A 25203-nucleotide genomic window follows, 5' to 3' on the forward strand; every position below is an offset into this window, starting at 1 on the left:
TAACTCTCCAGCATTTTATTCTCAATGGAGGCAAAACCTTTTTTTTGGGGGGGGGGAGAACCCCTACCTGAGATTATATAGTCATGTTAGGCTGTAAAGGTAAAGGGACCCCTGACCATTAGGTCCAGTCGTGGCCAACTCTGGGGTTGCGGTGCTCATCTTGCTTTATTGGCCGAGGAAGCCGGCGTACAACTTCCGGGTCATGTGGCCAGCATGACTAAGCCGCTTCTGGCAAACCAGAGCAGCGCACGGAAACTCCATTTACCTTCCCGCCAGAGTGGTACCTATTTATCTACTTGCACTTTGACGTGCTTTTGAACTGCTAGGTTGGCAGCAGCTGGGACCGAGCAACGGGAGCTCATCCCGTCGAACCGCCAACCTTCTGATTAGCAAGTCCTAGGCTCTGTGGTTTAACATGTGGCGTCCCATGTTAGGCTATATAATGGCCCAATTATCTACCTCTGTGCAATGGCAGCTTTATATTTGTAAATATAAATTTGTAAATGCTGACAATAAATATCAATACAACTACCGTTCACCCACCACACCCTAATATTTAAGATATTGGCCTTATCACGCATGACACCAAATGCAATGTGGTTTTTCTTGATATCAAAAGCATCATCTCTGTTCAACAGCAAGGAGGAAGGACACAACCCAGGTGTTTGCCTCCCTCCTGCTGCCCTAGCTGAAATCCATGCTTTAGGACTGTGGCTCTTGCATCTAAATATCTCAGGCGTCTTCTGTGATTCATCCCATCCATATGACTCATGGCTGAAGGTGACAGCGGCCTGACTGGAAGAAGAGGGAGCCAGGAAGTGCCCTTAGCCTTCCCCAACCTCGTACCCTCCAGATGTTCTAGACGACAACTCCTGTGATGGCTGGGCTGATGGGAGTTGTAGTCTAAAACATCTGGCGAGCACCAGGTTGGGTGCTACTTCAAGACTATCCTTTTTAAATTGTTGCTTATTGTCTTCACAAAACAAACAGCAAAATAAAGTATAATAGGCAATTATGTGTGTCCTAAACAATTAGGAATTTAACAGGACTAGGCAAGATTCACTATTTCCTTGTGTATGCCTTCATATGATTTCATTTGATTCCAGGATCTTACAAAAGATCAAGGGCATCCTTTATCACATGGGTCTGTTGTTGTTGTTGTTGTTTCTAAGATATCACTCCTGCTTTCCCCTTCCAATGGAGATGTCAACCAGATAGAATAAGCAAAAAAATCAAAGTAAATATAACAGCAGTCCAATTATTTAAAATATCTATGTAAATAACAGGTATGTTACCATGCTAAAAACAACATTAAAAGAACCCAGGAAGTTGAAACTCACAGATAGTAAAACAGCAAAAGGATCTAAGGATGGTTGAGAAACAAGACTCAGAAAACATTTCTCTTCAATTATGGCTTTTTAAATGTGTTGGGGTGGGGTTGGCTTGTTTTTGTTTTACTATATATTTTGCATCTTTCTGTTGTGAATGGACCTGGGATCTTCAGATGAAGGGTGGTATATTATAACAACAACAACAACAGGGTAATCTGAGCTCTTGGGTAGGATGCTATACAATGGGTCGTGTTCCCAGCAACTGTACCTGAGAAGAGAGTGGCACATTCCCTCTCCTCACCCCCCTTCCATTGTCCTTCTCCAGTTTGCCTCCCCCCCTTGCTTCACCACTGCACTTCTCCTCCCCATTGTATGGTACCTTGCTTTTCTTTCTTTTCTGTACCCCTTTCGGAGACCTGCTCAAGTATCACGTTGTGTGCATCCTGACAAGTAGGCTCCTAGTTCTGCAAGAAAGCACCTTCTGTAAGCCATGGTGCAAAGGCGAGAGAGGTCCATTGTCAGAATGACCAGAGGAGGTGTGTTGGGCGGGTGAGGAAACGGTGTGAGGGAGAGGTGAGCACTCCCCACAACCTCCACTGTACCTCCTCTCTATCCAAAGACAAAGACACCTTTCAGCCAATAAAAAACACTCAAGAAAGGCAAAAAGCAGGACAGGAGAGGGGGCAGCCTGAGCCCCAGCAGAGAGGCCTGGAAGGCTGCATTCGGTCCCTGCTGTCAGGAGCTTGTCCGACACTCGAGTAGGACCCTGGCAGAGACACATGCCCGACTGGCATGTTCCCTCCCTCCAGGTCAATCGTTTGGGAGCTTCATAAGCTTTCTTCTGCCCAAACATCACAGCGACCGATGCCAACAGACAACAGCACACTTAGGGATCCGCAGAGTTTGCGCATCATGCGTAACAGACCTCAGCAACTCAGCATTTTGGCTAATCTACTTTATTTACATATAAACACACACGGAGCACTGCAACATGGCTCCCTCTCTCTCTCTAGCATCAGAAAGCAAAGAGAAAGAACAAAGGACGATAGTCCCACCTCACGGAACACAGGAACACAAACATCCTATCTCTGTCACTTCCCACTCTGTGGAGTCAAAACATATACCGTCATGTGAAAGACAACAATCCCATGACTGCAATCATGGAGCAGGAATTCTAACACCTGCTCCTGATATTCCCTATGCATGCCCTAACTAGGCACCTTTAACAAGCTTTGGTGCCCGGGACACACACCATTTTCTGGTTTGCCTCAGGCAGCAAAATGTCTTGGGCTGGCCGGAAGCAACATCTTTCCAGAGAGTGCCTCCCCCCCCTCCGAAGCTTAGTGAAGTTAATTCCTCACCTTTCTCTTGATACAGAAAAATAGGGGTGTTTGGCTTTTGCTGCCCAGCTCCCCAAGGGACTGAGTCCCCTAAGTCCATGATCGGTCAGAGATGAATGGATGGAATCAGGATGCAGTGAAAGCAAGGCAGATCTTTGTTTTTCTGTTGCAATGGGGTTCCCTCCCCTCCTAGCAAGGAGGCAAAAGAGACCCAGAACCAAGATGAAAACCTCTCTTTTAAGGGTTTTCATTTTGTCGTGGAAAAGGAGGACATCCCCTCTACAAAGAGTCAGAAATTACATCACACATAAGGTGGGGTTACTGTGACTCAGGCAGGCTGAGGTGTGATATTCCTGAGGATTTAGCAAGTTTTACAGAGTTCCAGACACAGTTTACACAAAACATTAGCATTTGATAGGACAATCAGGATTCCTGTCAGACATCCCTCGATGCAGAGCATCTGGGCAAACAATGACAATTAATAATAATAATAATAATAATAATAATAATAATAATAAAAAATTTTATTTATATCCCGCCCTCCCCAGCAGAAGGCGGGCTCAGGGCGGCTAACAATACTAAAACAGTGCAACATTATAAAAACAAAGGAGGTTCATAGATATATAGGAGAATAATCCCTTCAGGAACTCCCCCTGACTGCTATCTGCGTGCATTTTCTCAGGCAAGGAGGATTAAGGAGGCAGAGGAAATATTGAGTGTCTTTAGAAGAACCAAGATGGCTTTTGGGTTACTCTCCTGTACTATTTTAGACATGTGGGTTATATACCTATGGATGTGTGTTTACCTTGTGAGGTTATCTTAGAATTCCTATAACACTTTGAACAGTTCCAAGATCCTGATATGAATCTCCCATCTAGGCCGGTGATATCTGAACGGACAAATGCACTCAAGGACAAAGTGCATGATTAATATCAGGTGTAAGGTAAAGGAACCGCTGACCATTAGGTCCAGTTGTGACCGACTCTGGGGTTGCGGCGCTCATCTCGCTTTATTGGCCGAGGGAACCGGCGTACAGCTTCTGGGTCATGTGGCCATCATGACTAAGCCACTTCTGGTGAACCAGAGGAGCACATGGAAATGCCATTTACCTTCCCGCCGGAGTGTTACCTATTTATCTACTTGCACTTTGACGTGCTTTCGAACTGATAGGTTGGCAGGAGCAGGGACCAAGCAACGGGAGCTCACCCCGTCGCGGGGATTTGAACCGCCGACCTTCTGATTGGCAAGCCCTAGGCTCTGTGGTTTAACCCACAGTGCCACCTGTGTCCCTAATATCAGGTGTAGTTTGGCCCTAAGAGGTCTTTGGTTTTGAGTTCCAGGCTTCTTGCAGGAATGAGTAAGAAGGGTTCAGCAGCTGAATGAGCAAGAAGCTTGTAAATGGGCTCTGTGACACAGGCTTTCAGCTTTCCTTTCCTCTCAGCTGTTACAGCAGGGGTGAAAGGATCTGTCCATTCCAAAAAAAGTGGTTTAGAAAGCCGGAATGAATTTTTAAAAATAATCTTCAGTCAACTTTGTGGGGGACGAGGAAGCAAAGAAATCACTAGGTGAGCCTCTCTCAAGAGGGTTTTCCTTTGCCAAGATGCCACAGTGAAAAAGGCCCTCTCCTTGATAGTCTCACTGCACTTGGAGGGTGCACAAGGAGAAGCCCCCCCCCAAAAAAAGGATATTATGGTTTACACAAGAGGTCAGGTACCCTGATCCCAAGCCATTTATGGGGATTAAAAATTAAAACCAGTTGCAGCTGCTCATAGAAAAGAAGTTGAATGAAACCAGGTAACTGTGATTGGGTGGCAGTTCACCTCCCCACCCCACAAAGTACGGTAGCAGCACAGACAGGAATTTCTATGTTAGGGGAGAGCAGAAGTTCCCTGCCCAGACAATGATGTCAGTTACTCTTGTATTTTCTTACCAAGGTGTCCTGAACATTCCAGAGGATGCAGAAGCTCACAGGGCCGTTCTGGAGACTTCTAAAAACCTCTTAAATATGTTGCCAACTTGAAACATCTAATGAGTCTCCCTATATAGAAAGCACTAACTTTTAAAAATTGTTATTATCTGTATTTTTAATAGATTTTTAAAATATTGTTTTAATTCTATTAGTGTTTTTAAAGGTAAAGGGACCCCTGACCATTAGGTCCAGTCGTGACCAACTCTGGGGCTGCAGCGCTCATCTCGCTTTATTGGCCAAGGAAGCCGGCGTGCAGCTTCCGGGCATGACTAAGCCACTTCTGGGAAACCAGAGCAGCACACGGAAATGCCGTTTACCTTCCTGCCAGAGAAAGTACCTATTTATCTACTTGCACTTTGACGTGCTTTGGAACTGCTAGGTTGGCAGGAGCAGGGACCAAGCAACGGGAGCTCACCCCGTCGCGGGGATTCGAACCGCCGACCTTCTGATCGGCAAGCCCTAGGCTCTGTGGTTTAACCCACAGCACCACCCGCCTCCCTTCATTAGTGTTTTTAATGACCTTCTAATGACTATCTTTTCTACATTTTTAGCTTTTTCTATTTTTGTCCCACTCTAGTCTCTAGTCTGAGGGAAAGACAAGATTCTTCTTCTTCTTCTTCTTCTTCTTCTTCTTCTTCTTCCTCTTCTTCCTCTCTTCCTATTATGTGCTCCTGATTCACTTCTATACTGAAAGGCACCTGACCAATTGAGTTTGCTCTTAAGGGCTCATCTACACTTCCACTTGTGCTGTGCCGAGAAACTACAGGTCCAAGCAGTTTTCTGTTTCCCTGGGAAAACTCCCTCTTTACCGCTGAATCTCCAATTCAGAGATCCGGAGGGTATCAACATGAGAAGGGGCCTTTTCTATGGTGGCTCCCTGGAGTCCAAGACACAAGAATGTCAAGAGGATACAAACTCGTTTGCAAGGAAGATCCTCAGACTAGAGACTCGGCTGCCTTCTATCTTCCCTGTAAATTCTGCACGGACTCTGCATTTCATGTCTATGCCTTCAAGGGTGTTCTTCCATTGGGGGGGGGGGCAGAATATTACAGTAGAATTGGCTCCAAGGTTTATCCTACTGCTGAGTGATGCGCACACGAGAGCCGTTACTTCCTTTAAAACCTGCTTATGTAATGCCATTAAAGAGGTTTTAACTAAAAGCAAAAACACTCATTTCTGCAGGGCACATCAAGCAGCCATTTCCCCACTCCAGAGAGATCCAAACAACTGGCGAAATGAGGGGGGATATTAACTGTTGGATTAAAAAGCTCATTAATGCCAACAAAGGAGCACCGGAGGGAGGTCCGCAGAGCAAAATATTATCTTACGACATGCCACTGGGAGCTTTGAAAGCTGCACAGGTCTTGGACAGCCAGCCAGCCAAGCATTATGTGGTTTTTGGGTGTCCAGAGAATGAGATATGAATGCAAACAAGCAGGTGTGCCAACGTGAATAAAATAGGGGGGGAGTAAGCCCTCTGTGGTTAAAGCACAGAGCCTAGGGCTTGCCGATCAGAAGGTCGGCGGTTCGAATCCCCGCAACAGGGTGAGCTCCCGTTGTTTGGTCCCTGCTCCTTCCAACCTAGCAGTTTGAAAGCATGTCAAAGTGCAAGTAGATAAATAGGTACCGCTCTGGTGGGAAGGTAAACAGCGTTTCCGTGCGCTGCTCTGGTTCGCCAGAAGCGGCTTAGTCATGCTGGCCACATGACCCGGAAGCTGTACGCCGGCTCCCTCGGCCACTAAAGTGAGATGAGCGCCACAACCCCAGAGTCGGCCACGACTTGACCTAACAGTCAGGGGTTCCTTTACCTTTTAAGCCCTGCCCTGCATAATCACAAGATGTAGTGCATGCACACCATCAACTTGGGGGGAGGCCCTCAAATATTTATTGGGGGTGCCGAAACAACCTTGGCCCCTAGGAGTTGGCTCCTATGCTAATAGGGGATTCTTCATGTTTGCCATCATTGTGAATCACCCTAAATCATGCATGAAAAGGGCCACTTTTCAAGTTATTTGGTGAAATGGCTCTTTCTAAGCAATCACTTGTTTCAGCTCCTTGAATTATTTGACGGGCTGTGTGCGCACCCTTCAAAGGTATATATTGTGTACACAGCATAGGCTCTACTCAGAGTAGGCCCACTAAAATTAGTAAGACCTATTTGAATCATGTTCATTAATTTAAATGGGTTTACTACGAGTAAAATTTAGCTGAACACTACCCATAATCTCTAAAGACCGTTTACAAAATAAAAAAATAGATGCAGCAAACACCATCACCAGGGAACCATTAGCTGTCCTCTTCCTGTTGCTGTAATCCCTTGCATAAACAAAACCCCCCACTCTCTACATTATGGCTTCAAATGATCCATGTTAATTGAGCATCTGGCCTATTACATGTTCCTCAGCTGCTAATGGCAAAAAAAGATAGGGCAGGCAGAAGCATCAGGTTTCATCCCAAGAGCCACAAACAAACCCTCAATCAAAATGGGAAGTTTGTTGGGGGTGGGGATAGAGACGACAACAACAGTCACACCTCACATTTGAAGCTCCTTATGATACCACTAGGAACGTGGGTGGTGCTGTGGGTTAAACCATGGAGCCCAGGGCTTGCCGATCAGAAGGTCGGCGGTTCGAATCCCCGCGACGGGGTGAGCTTCCGTTGCTTGGTCCCTGCTCCTGCCAACCTAGCAGTTCGAAAGCACGTCAAAGGGCAAGTAGATAAATAGGTACCACTCTGGCGGGAAGGTAAACGGCGTATCCGTGCACTGCTCTGGTTCGCCAGAAGCGGCTTAGTCATGCTGGTCACATGTCCTGGAAGCTGTATGCCGGCTCCCTCGGCCAATAAAGCGAGATAAGCGTCGCAACCCCAAAGTCAGCCACAACTGGACCTAATGGTCAGGGGTCCCTTTACCTTTTATGATACCACTTGGCCATGGTTTCCGCCAAAGAATTCTGGGAACTGTAGTTTGTTAAGGGTGCAGAGAGTTTGCTAGGAAACCCTATTCCCCCCCAAAGAACTACCGTCCCTCGAGTTTGCCTGTGAAGAGATTAATTGTTAAAGCAACTCTGAGAATTGTAGTTCTGTGAGCAGAGCAAGGCTTTCCTAACAACTTTCTGCAGAAGGATCTGTGCCATTAGTCTGCCATATGTCAGCATCAGTCTAAAGCAGGGGTAGGCAACCTAAGGCCCGGAGGCTGGATGCGGCCCAGTTGCCTTCTCAATCTGGCCCATGGACGGTCCAGGAATCAGCGTGTTTTTACATGATTAGAATGTGTCCTTTTATTTAAAATGCATCTCTGGCTTATTGGTGGGGCATAGGAATTCATTCTCTCCCCCGCCCCCAAAAAAACATATAGTCCAGCCCACCGCATTGTCTGAGGGACGGTGGACCAGCCCATAGCTGAAAAAGGTTGCTGACCCCTGGTCTAAAGACTATTTCACAGGACAAGCCTGGGCTTGGCACCAGATATACCATATTTTTCCATGTATAAGACACCCCCATGTATAAGACACCTCCTATTTTGGGGGACTCCAAATTAAGAAAAAGGGACGCAGGTGGCGCTGTGGGTTAAAGCCTCAGCGCCTAGGACTTGCCGATCGAAAGGTCGGCGGTTCGAATCCCTGCGGCGGGGTGCGCTCCCGTTGCTCGGTCCCAGCGCCTGCCAACCTAGCAGTTCGAAAGCACCTCCGGGTGCAAGTAGATAAATAGGGACCGCTTACCAGCGGGAAGGTAAACGGCGTTTCCGTGTGCGGCTCTGGCTCGCCAGAGCAGCGATGTCACGCTGGCCACGTGACCCGGAAGTGTCTCCGGACAGCGCTGGCCCCTGGCCTCTTAAGTGAGATGGGCGCACAACCCCAGAGTCTGTCAAGACTGGCCCGTACGGGCAGGGGTACCTTTACCTTTACCTTTTAAATTAAGAAAACACCCCTCAGCACTACCCGTGTATAAGACAAGCCCCAATTTTAAACCTAATTTTTTGGTTAAAAAACCTAGTCTTATACACTGAAAAATACGGTACACACAAAGAAGGAGTTGTAGCCTGCCACTGGTCCCTGACAAACCTAGCATGATATGCATGCCAGGAAACATGCTTAAATTGTTAAGCGTGCACTTAAACAATTTAGGAGCACATCTTAAATAATGCAGTGTGTTTAATGCCCCCGCAAGGTTTTTTAAACAAGCTTACCCAACACTAGCTATGCTGTATTTAATGTTGGCATGCTAAAACTTTCTGCTGGTTCCCAGGCACATCTCACTGCTTCGGTGTGCTGTACAACAAATGTGTTTGGGAAAGATCAGGCGGAAACAGGAGGGCAATCAGGAATGGGCATTTTTGTGGGGGGCTTCCTGCCCTCTGGCACAGAACAGATGTGCTTGATGTGGGCAAGAGAGATTAAAATCAGACAAAGCAATAGTCCAATTTGGGCTTAAAAACGCAGTGGTGGGGGGGGGGAAGGGTGTATTAGAGGGATTTGGGTCTCTAAGAAGGTTAAATTCCCACAAATAGCATTCACCCTGTGAGAGCTCTAGAGCAGGACAAAATTCCCTTTATTACATGCTTGGAGATTTTACTCCATTTAAAAAATGATCCAGTATTTTCCCACACATCACCTCCTTGTCTTATAAGAGAGTCTCTTTCCCATGGCATCTACCTTTCCCCCCACCCCATTCCATTTTCCCCAAATCTGAATGTCCTCCCCTCTACTACCACATGAGGGGACGCAGGTGGCGCTGTGGGTTAAAGCCTCAGCGCCTAGGACTTGCCGATCGAAAGGTCGGCGGTTCGAATCCCTGCGGCGGGGTGCGCTCCCGCTGCTCGGTCCCAGCGCCTGCCAACCTAGCAGTTCGAAAGCACCTCCGGGTGCAAGTAGATAAATAGGGACCGCTTACCAGCGGGAAGGTAAACGGCGTTTCCGTGTGCGGCTCTGGCTCGCCAGAGCAGCTTCGTCACACTGTCCACGTGACCCGGAAGTGTCTCCGGACAGCGCTGGCCCCCGGCCTCTTGAGTGAGATGGGCGCACAACCCCAGAGTCTGGCAAGACTGGCCCTTACGGGCAGGGGTACCTTTACCTTTACCTTTATCATCTATCTATCTCTATCTATCATCTATATCATCTATCTATTATCTATCTATCTATCTATCTATCTATCTATCTATCATCTATCTATCTATCTATCTATCTATCTATCTATCTATCATCTATCATCTAACTACCAGCGGGAAGGTAAATGGCGTTTCCGTGTGCGGCTCTGGCTCGCCAGAGCAGCGATGTCACGCTGGCCACGTGACCCGGAAGTGTCTCCGGACAGCGCTGGCCCCCGGCCTCTTGAGTGAGATGGGCGCACAACCCCAGAGTCGGTCACGACTGGCCCGTACGGGCAGGGGTACCTTTACCTTTTTACTACCACATAGCATAAGGACATATCTGTGGCACATTATCACAGTCAAACCAACAATTCATGCTTTGCCAGACAGACACATGAAGGGGCTGAGGCTCACTGAGCTTTCCTGTAAAATTTGCTAGAGAGAACTCTGTGAGATCACTTCCTCTGCCTGCCTCAGCAGGAAATTGTAACATGACATCCTTCCTTCCTGCCCTGACAGCCTCCTCCTTTTTCATTTCACTTCTAAGATGACCTCATGTGCATATCTGTGCTCTGCAGCTCAGACGCCATTTTTTATTTTTGTACTAAAAAGCAATGACAAACCTAGACAGCATCTTAAAAAGCAGAGACATCACCTTGCCAACAAAGGTCCGTATAGTAAAAGCTATGGTTTTCCCAGTAGTGATGTATGGAAGTGAGAGCTGGACCATAAAGAAGGCAGATTGCCGAAGAATTGATGCTTTTGAATTCTGGTGCTGGTGGAGACTCTTGAGAATCCCATGGACTGCAAGAAGATCAAACCTATCCATTCTGAAGGAAATCAGCCCTGAGTGCTCACTGGAAGGACAGATCCTGAAGCTGAGGCTCCAAGACTTTGGCCACCTCATGAGAAGAGAAGACTCCCTGGAAAAGACCCTGATGTTGGGAAAGATGGAGGGCACAAGGAGAAGGGGACGGCAGAGGATGAGATGGTTGGATGGTGTTTGCGAAGCTACCAGCATGAGTCTGACCAAACTGCAGGAGGCAGTGGAAGACAGGAGTGCCTGGTGTGCTCTGGTCCGTGGGGTCACAAAGAGTAGGACACGACTAAACAACAACAACAAAACAACTGCAGCATCCTGGTGCTTGGGTGAATTCTGGATGGATCAGCTATACAGACACACACACACCACCAGGCATCCCCTCCCCCAGCTGTCCTGGGATTTCCCGTCACCCAAATACACAAGGGTTAAGGGGTTTTGTGAAGGTCCCAGCATTTTTGTGGCAATTGGAGACTATGGAATTGGGGTGCTGATTCTATAGTCCCGGCCTGCATGATTAGGCCTCACTCACATAGCTCAGTCATTTACAGATTAGTTGCTCCCACAAGTGAATAAAAGACAAATTAGAGATGCAATATTAGAAGCCAAAGGGCATGCAGAGTTGGCAGTACATGAGCTGGGGTTTAAAAGAGGGAGACAGAGAGAGAGAGAGGGAAAGTGATACATTTTTTAATTAGAGTATCTTCAGTTGGTGAAGGGGTCCAGACTTTAGATCTACCTACACACATTTCATTTGTCATTTGTACACCGATTTTCTATGTTATTAAAAACAAGGCGATTTACAAGCTGAAGAAACAACAAAATGGGCAGCAAAGATCACATACCTAATAACAATCTGATCCAATACACACAAAAGTCATAATAAAAGCATAACTTTAAAATAAACGACTTGCATCAAACAAAGCCATACAAAAATCTGTTAGAATATAATAATAGTAATAGTAATAGTAATAGTAATAGTAATAATATATTACTTATACCTCACCCATCTGGCTGGGTAAAGAGTAAAATTAAAAATCAGCAAATAATATATAAACAGTTTACACTTAACAATTGCAATAAATAATTACTAAGCTCTAATAAATAAAAAGAATGGCAAGTGACATGCATAAAATATTGCAGAACATACAAAACCATGTAAAAGGATCAAATTGAGGAAAGGGTGGAAAAAGCCATTGCCTGTTGGGCAGGACAAAGACTCTCTCCCCTCACTTGAACTGGCGATAATTAATTCTAAGCTATAGCAAGGTTATTTATTAATGATGACTGGTAGTAATTATCCAAACCCCAAACTGAGCTGTTTTAATGCTCAGCCCCAAAGGTTCTGGTGTCCCCTTGGGCTTCATGAGATTACAGTGAAACTAATATAGAAAACAGTTGGAAAAATTTATCTTTCTCTAAGGTTTTCCACCACATGCTGAAGAGCAAACCACTTTTTAGTTAAGATGTAAAATTAAAAACAACTTGCCTCTTCCGCATGTAAATAGCTGTAAACATCAAAGAACCTCCTGACTGTTTGTGCATGTATCTTTGGTGAAACACAAGGGGACAAATATAGAAGCTGAGTTTTAGTCTGGAAGCCTTTCAAGACCCACATAGGTTAGCCATATCAGTAAGAATAAATCTCTGGTGGGCCTCAAGCAAGAAGAAAACTAGAATATGTATCCTTAGCACAACAAAATTTAAGAACTACTGTACTGACATTAAGTGTGAAGTCAGATGTAACATTTTGAAGAGTAACGGAGGCAGCTTCACAATGCACCACAGTAATTCAATATATCTTTTTCTCTGGAGTAGGTGCTAGGGGAAAAAACCCAGTTCTGCAATTTTTTCGGTGTCTTTTAGTTTAATAGGGCAATCCCAGCTGTGGAGGGCACCTACTGGCTAGCACCAATGCCATCGACAACACAATTCCCAGAGGAGGTATGGTATAGTTCTCTTTTAAATGATTGCATTAAAAAGAAAAGCAAACCTTCAATTTTGTTTTCTTTTAGGTAAATCAATGAATACGAGCTGCTTATATAAAAAAAACAGAAGAGGTTCCATGGTTCAGTCTCTCAGATCTCCAAATAAAAGACCTCGGACAGCAAGACTCGAAAGGACCCCACTGCCCAATTGTCAGCCAATATGGGGGTAGATAGATCACCTGCCTAAATAAGTGCAAAACATTTCCATATGGACCGTCACTCAATACATAACAGAAGGGACAAAGCTCATCCAGCATTTGTCAGTGTATAGCGCAAGCTATGGTGCTGAGTTCACACTGTGTGTGAAGAACCAGATAGAATAGCTCTTAAAATCTGCCAGTTTTTACTTCACCCCTTCCTGGAAGCCATGTTAGATGTGTTTGAAGAATTAAACATTCCATGATTAAGCAATTATCTGTTTCTTAAACAACAGAATATGCATGCATCTCCTTACACATAACTGAGAATTACCGTATTTTTTGCTCTATAAGACTCACTTTTTCCCTCCTAAAAAGTAAGGGGAAATGTGTGTGCGTTTTACGGAGCGAATGCAAGCTGCACAGCTATCCCAGAAGCCAGAACAGCAAGAGGGATCGCTGCTTTTGCTGTGCAGTGATGCCTATTGCTGTTCTGGCTCTTGGATTCAGAATATTTTTTTCTTGTTTTCCTCCTCCAAAAACTAGGTGCGTCTTATGGTCTGGTGCATCTTATAGGGTGAAAAATACGGTACCTGTTTCCCTCCTTTTCCCAATGTAATTCAAGTCCGCATGCTCTTTTGCCCACAGAAATGGGTCCAGTGCAATGTGCATTGCCATGACTATTCTGTGTCCTCCCCACACCCTGCCCCCTGCCGTCAGTCCCCACAGCAGGCAGACAGGGCACCAGCTGTCTACCAAACTAACTGGGTCACTGAGGCTACAATCCTGTGCATGCTTACTCAGAATAAAGTCCATCTGTTTTAAATGAGGCTTACTCTCAGGTAGCTTTGCAAAGGGCTGCAGCCTGAGATGCTGTACCTGGAACTGATCCCAGAGGCGCCATGCCCTCGTTCCATCCGTCCAATCCATGCCATGCCTAGGTTCCCCACTCCTGCAACTGAAGCAAAGCAGCTGCAAGGAGCAGATCAGGTTTTGATTAGGAGAAATATTAAAGTTAAAAGGGATTTATTTCTAATGCAAAACAGCTTGGAGGGATTGTTATATTCTGGAGGGTGTCTTGGGTTAAGCCACTGTGTTTGTGTAACCCCTTTGCCACTCCTTGAACTACTGAAGCACTGCTACCTAGTGCCTAGGATCCTCGTACCTACGGGACCGCCTCTCCCGCTATGCCCCACGGAGAGCCTCAAGGTCCATAAACAGCAACGCCCTAGAGGTCCCGGGCCCTAAGGAAGTTAGATTAGCTTCAACCAGAGCCAGGGCCTTTTCAACTGTGGCTTCGGCCTGGTGGAACGCTCTGCCTCATGAGACCAGGGCCCTGCAGGATCTGATCTCTTTCCAAAGGGCCTGTAAGACAGAGTTGTTCCGCCTGGCCTTTGGCTTGGAGCCAATTTGATTCCCTCCCCCTCTTTCTTTTTTCTTTTTCCTTTCTCCTCCTGTGGTGAGGCTGCATTTTACTATTTTAATGTTTCAATATTTTAATGTTGTATTTTAATCTTGTTTTTAAGTTGTATTCATTCAACTTGTTTTGATTATTGCTTGTTAGCCGCCCTGAGCCCGACCTTGGCTGGGGAGGGCGGGGTATAAATAAAAATTATTATTATTATTATTATTATTATTATTATTATTATTATTATTACTTCAAAGTTCCCTTCCTGATGCTACTGTGCAGTGACTGAATTTGCAAAGAGGTCTATCACTGGCCAGCCAAAGTGATGAGCAGCATGATGCTCAAGCAGGCCTTCACAAACACCTGTCCTGAACCCAAAAACAAAGACTTCACACCCAGGTAGGTGGCCTAGAAGTGTATAATTTTCTTGCTGTATGCTTGCGAAACGTGGACCGCTTATAAACGCCATCTCCAACTCCTCGAAAGATTCCATCAACGGTGTCTCCAAAAAAAATTATACATCACTTGCAAAGATAGGCAAACTAATGCCAGTGTACTGGAAGAAGCAAAGATTACCAGTGTTGAAACGATGATTCTTCAACATCAACTTCGTTGGACTGGTCATGTTGTGCAGATGCCTGATTATCGTCTTCCAAAGCAACTACTCTACAGTGGACCCTCGGGTTATGTTACCTTCGGGTAACGTAACTTTCGGGTTGCGAACACAGCAAACCCAGAAGTGTATACTTCTGGGTTTCACCGCACATGTGCGCAGAAGTGGTGCCTCTAGATGCAGACCTTTCGGGATACGTACGGACCCCCAGAATGAATTAAGTTCGTATCTGGTGGGTCCACTGTATTCTGAACTTAAAATTGGAAAGCGTAATGCTGGTGGTCAACAAAAGAGGTTCAAAGGCTCTCTCAAGGCAAATCTCAAAAAATGTAGTATAAACACTGACAACTGGGAAACACCGGCCTGCGAGCGCCCCAATTTGAGAACAGCCTTTACCAAAAGTGTCGTGGACTTTGAAGACGCTCGAACTCAGGACGAAAGGGAGAAATGTGCTAAGAGGAAGACATGCTTGGCAAATCCACACCGTGATCAACTCCCGCCCAGAAACCTATGTCCCCACTGTGGAAGGATGTGTGGATGCAGAATTGGCCTCCACAGTCACTTACAGACTCACTGTTAAGACCGTGTTCCTGGAAGACAATCATACTCGACCATGTGTGGTCGCTAAAGAAGAATAGAGATGAACTTGCCAGCCCAACCAACTAGCAGCAGAAGACAAGGTCAATTCTGTAGCTCCTCCAGAATCATTCTTCGCTATAACCAGGGAGGAATCTATTGGCACTGTAGCTCCCTCTTGGATGGGCCCAGAATAGTTATACCTGCCTTCTCATCAGCCCTAGGATGAGTTATTGGGATGGAAACAGAAGCTGCTGAAGGGATTGAGGGAGAAAACACAACAACTTGAGGAAGCCATGGCAATGCACCATCATTTTCTGTATCTGGGGCCCAGAATATGAGATGCACAAAGCTGATGGTGTCACCTGAAACACCAGCTCAAATTCTGCAAGCCAATTATCTGTTTTTTAAAAAAGCATCTAGATGAAGCTTCTCACACCTCTGTGCAGAGCTTGTCATTGCCACCTTAAAACTGCAGTTTAATTGGGACATAATAAACTACTTGAAGGCCTGAGGATTTCTTTTCCATCTTAATTAGGCAGTAAAGAAAAAGGCACCTTTTTTGTCCTTGATTCTACTACACACCTCTTCAGAACCTTCAAAAAGACTGTCAGATAAAGTATAAAGAAAATGTATCTTATGTTTAAAGGCCATGCTTCATTCAATAGTAAACTGTCAAAAGGTAGGGAGAAAAAACAAAACAGCGTCTGAGCTTTAACTACTCACAAATCTTCTACTCAAGGTGTGTCTACCAGGAGTTGCTTAACCCAATGCACTGGAATCCGAACAAAAGTGAGACAACTATGCCCTTTCAATGGATTAGGCTGAAGCCTCGTAAACATGAAAGAAGACAAATCCACCATTCAGCTTTGTCTACCAGGGTTACACAAAACACATCCGCCAGACCAAACTGTGATCTATAGACCACCAGAGGTTTATGAGCTTGCTTCAGGTGGTCTGTGGCATGTTTGTGAAGAACACCCATCACATTAAACATCTATATTGGCTTTAATTGCATTGAAATTTGCATTTCATACACAGCATCTAGCACAGCGCACTACAGCTAAACAACCAGTAAGTGGTCTATAGAGACACTTTGCAATTTTCAAGTGGTTGAAGGGAGTGTAGATTTAGGGAGCCACAGCTCTAGGCCTTGTGGACTCGTGAGGTAATTCTATTATTAATTTAATTTCGAACTGCAGCTTCTGCAGATGCCAAGTGCTTTGGTAAGAGTTTCCACAAATGCGTATTACAGGGCCTTCCCATAGGAAACAAAGGGAAAAAAATGCTCATGACGAAAGCCCAGAGGGAATTTGTATTTATTCATTTATTTGACTGTAGTAATATGCTCCCTGTTGTTGCTCTTGGAAATAATAATATTTATTTATTTATACCCCGTCCATCTGGCTGGGCTTCCCCAGCCACTCTGAGTGGCTTCCAACAAAATATTAAAATACAGTAATGCATCAAACATTAAAAGCTTCCCTAAACAGGGCTGCCTTCAGATGTCTTCTAAAAGTTTGGTAGTTATTTATTTCCCCGACATCTGATGGGAGGGCGTTCCACAGGGCGAGTGCCACCACCGAGAAGGCCCTCTGCCTGGTTCCCTGTAACCTCACTTCTCGCAGTGAGGGAACCACCAGAAGGCCCTCGGAGCTGGACCTCAGTGTCTGGGCAGAACGATGGGGGTGGAGACGCTCCTTCAGGTAGATCTTTGGATGAAGACAGGATGAAGGGCAGTATACAAATTCAATATGTAAATAAAAAATAGTTAAATAAAACAGTTTGATCCTGACTTTCTAGTGCATTCAGCAAGCACTAGAAAGGCTATAGATGAGAAGAATTGTTTTCCAGAGAAAGAAGACCCAAGATCACCAACAGCAGCAGGCTTCGTCTGGAGAGAGGCATGACTCCTCTCCTTGGAGAGGAGGCAAAAGGCTTCAGAGGACCCTGCCCAATTCTTTAGGAGCAGGGTCAGATTTAGGTTTGACGAGGCCCTAAACTACTGAAGGCAATGGGGCCCTTTATATGTCCAGCTGTCCTTTGACAACAACAAATTGTCACTGTTTTTTTGTGCTGAATATATGCTGTACAGCGGTGCCTCGCAAGACGAAATTAATCCGTTCCGCGAGTCTCTTCGTATAGCGGTTTTTTCGTCTTGTGAAGCAAGCCCATTGACATCTTAGCGGATTAGCGCTATTAGGGGTTTAGCGGCTTTTAGCGGCTTATCAGCTTAGCGGATCAGCTGATAAGCGGCTTAGCGGCTTAGGAAAAGGGGGGGGAACCCGCAGGAACTCGCAAGACATTTTCGTCTTGCGAAGCAAGCGCATAGGGAAATTTGTTTTGCGAAGCGCCTCCAAAACGGAAAACCCTTTCGTCTAGCGGGTTTTCCGTCTTGCGAGGCGTTCGTCTTGCGGGGCACCACTGTATGGTAATTTATGGACCTAATAGGCATCTAAAGCCATTTGCACATAACAAAATATGTCTTTTATCAAAGTAATTGTTGAACTGAAATACAATTAAGAAGTATATTAATAGTGAAATAGAATTAAGAAGAATTTTATTAATAGGGAACTAATTATTAAGCTCTAACTGTATGTAGGTTTTATTTTATTTGTTCTTTATCTTATTTTTGGAAATGTACCTCCAGGTTTTTTTCCTTTAATTTTTTTGGGGGCCCCAAGAGAGCAGGGCCCTAAGCTATAGCTTGTATAGATTATATGTAAATCCAGCACTGTTTAGGAGGCATCTTCCCTGTCAGGAATGCCCCAGAACCAGGGCCAGCGCTATCATTAGGCCAACGAGGCAGTCGCTTCAGACACAGATATCAGAGGGGCACACTTTGATACAGACCGGTTTTTGTTGTATCTTAGCATTTTCTGATAATATTTTCCTTTCCTTTTCTATTTTGAAGAATTTTATCATTTTTAGAGTAATTCGTATGTAGACACCTATTTTTGAAAAACGAAGTGAGCAGTTGGGGGGGGGGGCGCATGTAGTTGCCTAGGGCAGAAAACAGCTTGGAAAACCAGCAAGTAAGTCAAGCTCTTTTTATGTATGGAAACAGGATTCTGCCCAATTGCTCCATAAGAACATATCTCTGTTGCTGGTTTCCAGTGCTCTGATCAATGAATACAAACAGGACTGGGTTTAGGTTTGATGAGGCCTTTAAATGTCCAGCTGTCCTTTGACAACAACAAATTGTTGCTGGTTTTTTTGTGTTGAATATATGCTATATGGTAATTTATGGACCTAATAGGTATTCAAAGCCATTTGCACATGCAGAATGTAGGCACCCTATATATAGAAATGAACAAACCAGTGATATTTTAGGGAGCAGGCTAGCAGGCGGGGCCCATTACTTACATCATAGGAGCCAACACAACACAAAACACTGTTGCTGTATGTAGGTTTTATTTTATTTGTTTTTTATCTTATATTTTGGAAATGTACACTCAGGTTTTTTTCCCTTTGAATTTTTTTTTGGGGGGACGGGCTAAGCTATAGCTTGTTTAGCTTTTACGTAAATCCGGCACTGAATACAAAGGGCACTAAGATGTTCTACAAGTACTCCTTCATATGCTATTAAAATTTATTTTATCACACTTATTTCATAGATTAAATGGTGCAAAGATATTAAACTACATTTATTGAGGCTTCTGTTGATTTGCACTGAGTTAGGGGACCCGGGTGGCGCTGTGGGTTAAACCACAGAGCCTAGGACTTGCCAGTCAGAAGGTCGGCAGTTCGAATCCTCGCCACGGGGTGAACTCCCGTTGCTCGGTCCCAGCTCCTGCCAACCTAGCAGTTCGAAAGTACATCAAAGTGCAAGTAGATAAATAGCTACCGCTCCAGTAGGAAGGTAAACAGCATTTCCATGCGCTGCTCTGGTTCTCCAGAAGTGGCTTAGTCATGCTGGCCACATGACCCGGAAGCCGTACGCCGGCTCCCTCGGCCAATAAAGCGAGATGAGCGCCGCAACCCCAGAGTCGGCCACGACTGGACCTAATGGTCAGGGGTCCCTTTATCTTTACCTAGGGTAAAGAACATTAGAACTGGGAGTAAAGGGAGAAGTGTCCCAGCATAAGTTATTTGCATAGGGCTAAACATGTCTCCTCAGAAGTAAGTTCTCAATAGCTATTTCAATCCTCCCAAGAAGAAAATGTTGGCCGGAAAATGCATACTGCTCTTGTTGCCCCCATCTGACTATAAGGAAGTAGATGTGCTGGACGGAAAAACAATTACATTGGCAATAATTATGTCAAGGGAGCAAAACTGGACCTTTCTGTGAAGCAAGCAGGATATATATCTATGTATCTGTATAAAATAAATACCGTTGCCACAGAATCAGAATATGATATTAATTAAAAATACTGTCCCCAGATTTTATATAGCACTTTTATCAAGAATTTCATAACAGTAATATTTACAGCAATCCTGTATGGTAGGTCTGCATTATCATAATGGTTTGCCTCCTTGCCCTTTCAGTCACAATGTGATCTCTCAATTATTCCAAGCGAAAATTGTATGTTCAAGTATCAGCAAACATCCCCTTTTGAAAGGAAATGAGACTGCATATCCTGCAGCTACTTAGAGGGCTAGCAAACTCCCCGAGGTGAAACTGGAAAGTTCTCTGCACCTACTTGAAGAAGTCTTCTTTGCAATAGACGTTCCCGGCTCTGGAGAAGCAGCGGTCTGCCAGCTGCATTTGGCAATCTGCGCACTTGAGGCAAGAACCGTGCCAGTGGCGGTCGAGGACTTTCAAGATGAATTTATCCAGGATGTGCTGGTTGCAGCCGGCACACTGGGGGATCTCTGGCGGAGGAAGAAAGAACATCAGCCAAAAAAAAAAAAACCTACCCAAAAACACTGCAGAGCAAGAAAAGACTTCAAGACACGACCATTTCTGACCTAGAGGGATAATGGCAACAACCTAATCTGTTGCTTGAACAACTGAATTGGGGAAAGGTGTATTGGAACTGCTGGTTCAACGTGTATAACAAACAGTGCTCCTAACAAAAGGATATCTCATATTCCACTGCTGTTCGCACATCATTTCTGTCTGGACTTACCATCCATACCAATTTGGCCATTTCTCTCGGTTCGCTACATGAACTAGCCTCAAACCGGCACAAGAGCTCAGGCCAGCTGCCACCCAGCTTGTAGGAGCTAATAGTGGAGCTCTTGTGCAGAACTGTGACACAGAATTTACTGTGAAAACCCATCCCTGTGACTTGCAGGAATTGTGGTGAATATTAAAACAGGCACGCCCTGGATCTCATGGCCCAAATCTCCTGCTCTTGTTGTTTTATGGCATATTTGGCATATTTTAATTACGGGTGCTTATATAATAGGATTGCTTTATTGTGTATATATTTTCATTTAAAATATGTTTGCTTTTTGAGTTTCATATCATTGGTTATTATACTTGTAAACAATGAAATTATTGGTTGTTATACTTGTAAACAATGAAATCGTCATCGTCTGAATCGGGGCGTCCAAATATTGCACCCATTTAACAGCTTTGTTCCGTATATAAACTGATTGAATCAAATAGCAAAGAAGAGCAGGAGGTGAGGGGGGAGGCCAAGGCAGTGGGTGACAAGCCCTGGAGGTGGCGAGTGGCAAAATCCTTTGGGGGCCCAGATTTGCTGCCTGCCCCCCAGATGTCCCCAGCTGCTGCTCAAGGTTGACTGCCTCACTGAGCCTCACGGGCTGGCTGGCACCGGGTGGAAAGACCCTGTATAAATTAACAGTTGTTATGAGTAGATCTAGATAGGATTGCCATTCCCCTCCCCAGTTTAAGCCCAACAACTGAAGAGGGCTTCTGCCTATATATAAAGTGTCTGTCTGCAGGCAGAACAGGTAATACTGATGTGCATACCTGTATGTTCGTCTCTATTTCTATCCGCCTATAGTTCGAAATAATGGAATGTGTTGTAAAAATCTGCCAAGGGAGATTACCCAGTAAAAGCAATGCGCATAAATTCTGATATACATGCCTGAAAGAAGATTGATTTCTGAGGAGTCAAACGGCAGAGCAGGTTTAGTGTAATATTGCAAGAGATGTTTATGCATCAGAGCCTTCCTGTTCTGCTATCCTCTTGGGTAGCGATGGAGTGGCAGGAGACTGGCTCACAGTAAATATCAAGGATTTGTTGCCTTTTGATGCTGCTACAAATCCTCTGGATGGCCGGGAAAGACTTCTCAGGAGCAAGAGCGCTGGAAGCTTTTGTATTGGAATCCAAATGAAACAGCCAAGCTGATTGGCTTATTTATTGAGGAGCCTTCTATTGCTGGAGACAGGCGTTGGTTTTGAAGAGAACTGAAGGTGGAATGATAGACCCATGGCTGCCCCTGCTGTACAGACATAACCAACCACTGTCTCTGGAGTCAGAGAGCATGCAAGGTTCTGTAGTCCATCAAAAAGTCACAAGACATCTTTCTCCAGAGATGACCATGGGACAAAGGAAACAATGGGTACACTATATTGTATACCTGTATCTATTTTTCAAAAAAAAATACTTAGTTTTTCCGTATTTTGAAATTTACAAACAATTATCAAACAACCAACATAAAAAGAGAATGCCGAAGAATCTCCTGGACTTCCCTCCTCTCCTTTGTGGGTCCTCATATTAACATTTTCCTCCTGCATCTTGTCTATTAAAGGTAAAGGGACCCCCAACCATTAGGTCCAGTCGTGACCGACTCTGGGGTTGCGGCACTCATCTCACTTTATTGGCTGAGGGAGCTTCCAGGTCATGTGGCCAGCATGACTACGCAGCTTCTGGTGAACCAGAGCAGCGCACGGAAATGCCGTTTACCTTCCCACTGGAGCGGTAGCTATTTATCTACTTGCACATTGACGTGCTTTCGAACTGCTAGGTTGGCAGGAGCAGGGACCGAGCAACGGGAGCTCACCCCGTCGCGGGGATTCAAACCGCCGACCTTCTGATCAGCAAGTCCTAGGCACTGTGGTTTAACCCACAGCACCACCCACGTCTAATCTTGTCTATTAACTCACATCTATTAAATCTCCATTATAACCAAAATTCAGCATTGAACTACAAGTGCTATTCCAATAGTTTTAATAGTTTACAATGCTTTATAAGGTAAATTATATATTTCCCCCATCGTATACTTGTATCAAACCACCTTCAGCTTTTCAGAGCAACTGTCTCCTACTCTAAACACAAAGGCACCAACCATCAAGAACTGAGCCTTTTTTAAAAGACCTGTGAAAAATGCTATTTAAACTCATCATGATTAACAGAGCACATTCAGTTCCAGAATCCACAGATGAATGCAATTCTCTTCTAGATTGCCCTGCTGTTCCTCCTGTCTCCTCCACCAAACGCTTTGTTCTGCTTCCAGGTTCAAAACATTAGAAAAGCAATGGGAAGCTGCCTAGACCAAGTTGGACAAGTGGTGCATTTAGCTCAGCATTGTCTGACTGGCAGCACCTCAGTTGTCCTATCAGGAGATGCCAAGAGACCTTCCCGCATGCAAAGGCATGCACAATACCATTTGCTCAGCACTTACTGTATTTTTCGCTCTATAAGACACACTTTTTCCCTCCTAAAAAATAAGGGGAAATGTGTGTGCGTCTTATGGAGCGAATGCAGGCTGCGCAGCTATCACAGAAGCCAGAACAGTGCTCCCTCTCGCTGTTCTAGCTTCTGACTTAGCCCCTCAGTCCCTTCCCTCACCTCCCGGAAAAGCCCCCAAGAGCCACGCTCCCTTTAAAGAACCGTGCGGAGCGTGTGTGCGGCTCTTGGGAGCTTTTCCCCGAGGAGGGAGAAGGGCAGCCAGTCAGTGACAGGCTGCCCTTCTCCCTCCTCAGGGAAAAGCCTGCAAGCGCCACACACGCGCTACAGGCGGCTTGTGAAAGGGAGCGCTGAGCAGAGCCTGTGATGCATACAGGCTCTGCTCAGCGCTCCCTTTAAAGAATATTTTTCCCCTTGTATTCCCCCTCTAAAAAACAGGTGCGTCTTATGGTCAGGTACGTCTTATGGAGCAAAAAATACGGTAAGTGAAAAATAAGAAGAGTGCTTCTGTCCATGTCCTGCCCAAGTTCAACTGGGCTCACACTGCAAATCTTTGATCAAACAGAATGGTCCTTTTCAGCAAGCCACCAGCTGAACGGCTCTGAAGCTGTCTGATGACTCCAGCAAGGCCAATTTATTTTTATTTTTTTAGGAAGGAGCGAAACCAGTGGGTTTCAGATGACCCAGTGGGGATCATGCTGTTCTTAACCAAGCTACTACAATATAGCAACCCCAGCCACACGTCCCAGCAATAGGGCTGGGAAGCTGTGCTAAGTAAATCCAATATGCAGAAAAACATGGTTGTGGAGAGGGCTGGGGTTAGTGCCGTGCCCTTGTCCAGGGATAACTAATGCGAAAAGGGAGTGTTCGTTGAATGAGTCAGCCACCAAGTTGCACAAGAACATTTTAATTAGATTGTTGCATTTTTAAATGGGATGTAGTACATAAGTCGTACACTGTCCTTCTTAGTTGTTTGACTACCGATAAAGACTGCTGATGCAAGCCTATTCAAAGTCAACTAGGAAGGCAGTCCCAACACCACCTATGGGGGGCTGAAGGAGGGCTTTACTATCAGATTTCTAAAAACAGGACTATCTCTGTGAGGTTCCTTAAGTCAGGGGTAGTCAACGTGGTAGCCTCCAGAGCCTGTGGCACTCCAGTTCCCGTCAGTTCCAGCCAGCATGGCCAATGGTCAGGCACCATGGGAATTGGCGCTGTGGGTTAAACCACAGAGCCTAGGACTTGCCAATCACAAGGTTGGCGGTTCAAATCCCCACGACGGGGTGAGCTCCTGTTGCTCGGTCCCTGCTCCTGCCCACCTAGCAGTTCGAAAGCATGTCAAAGTGCAAGTAGATAAATAGGTACCACTCTGGCTGGAAGGTAAATGGCGTTTCCATGCACTGCTCTGGTTCGCCAGAAGCTGGTCACATGACCTGGAAGCTGTACGCCGGCTCCCTTGGCCAATAAAGCAAGATGAGTGGCGCAACCCCAGAGTCGGCCACGACTTTAATCAAAGTATTTGACTTGACAAAAGAGTGTTAATAGCATGGAATATTTCGGGCAGCAGCAGACTGGAGCGGTGAGCTCAGGAAAAGCTTTGCCTCTGCTGTTTGGCAAGACTGCGGCTTTGCGTTAGATCTCAGGCTGGATCTAGACCCATCAAAAATGCGTTTCAGGAAAACGCGTTGTAAACTTCATAATGGGAAATCACGTTGGCGAAAGACAGGGCTCCACAGCGCCATCTGGTGTCACTGTGTTATAAAACGCTTTTCCTTTACTAATGTAGCCAAGTCTTCAGTGTCCTCCCCACTGACCTCCAAAACAATAACTTGAGCCCCTCTCCACCACTATTTGTATGTTTATCGCAATGCTGAGATTCTGTTTTACCCTTACAATAGCTCACAATAACAAAATTTAAAATTAAAACAATCAATCACATTAGATGGAATGGCCCTGCCCAAGAGTTATTAATTGTTGCTTTCCTAATCCATCCCACCTGGTTGTCCCACATGGCACAAAATGGAAGCCCACCAAAATGTGGCAAAACGCCTCCCTAGCTTGAACGGTGAAAGACTAAAATAAGCAGGAGTCAATAAAAAAATCTATACGCCCGCTTTGTCTTCTTAAATAGAATTGTCTTTTGTGTGAATGGCTGCCAAGCCAACTCTTCCACTGCTGTCATAGGCCTGGCAAACAGCTTTCATTTATCTAATTTATTTTAACTAAATTATTTAACATAACAGGAATCATGTTAATGGAATTCTGCATAGTGACCAGATTAGAGTCTAGCGCTTTAAAGCAACAAATGTCTCCAATTCACCTCTGAGCTAACACCCATCTTATTAAAATAAATATGTTTCCTCTGCATTTGCCTCTCAGTAGACATTC

General features: G+C 45.2%; 1 protein-coding gene across 1 annotated transcript in view; it reads right to left on the bottom strand.

The window, feature by feature from the left end:
* The window catches only part of LHX4 (LIM homeobox 4), a gene marked incomplete at its 5' end in the record, with an annotated part of 81402 nt that overhangs the window by 27273 nt on the left and 28926 nt on the right, over window positions 1-25203 (bottom strand). Inside the window, one exon of the mRNA XM_083743959.1 lies at window positions 19912-20083. Coding sequence (XP_083600085.1) covers window positions 19912-20083 — 172 coding nt within the window. The remainder of the gene's footprint in view (window positions 1-19911; window positions 20084-25203) is intronic.

This window comes from Podarcis gaigeae (genome assembly GCF_964106915.1).
Source record: "Podarcis gaigeae genome assembly, chromosome: 6".
Lineage (NCBI taxonomy): Eukaryota > Metazoa > Chordata > Lepidosauria > Squamata > Lacertidae > Podarcis > Podarcis gaigeae.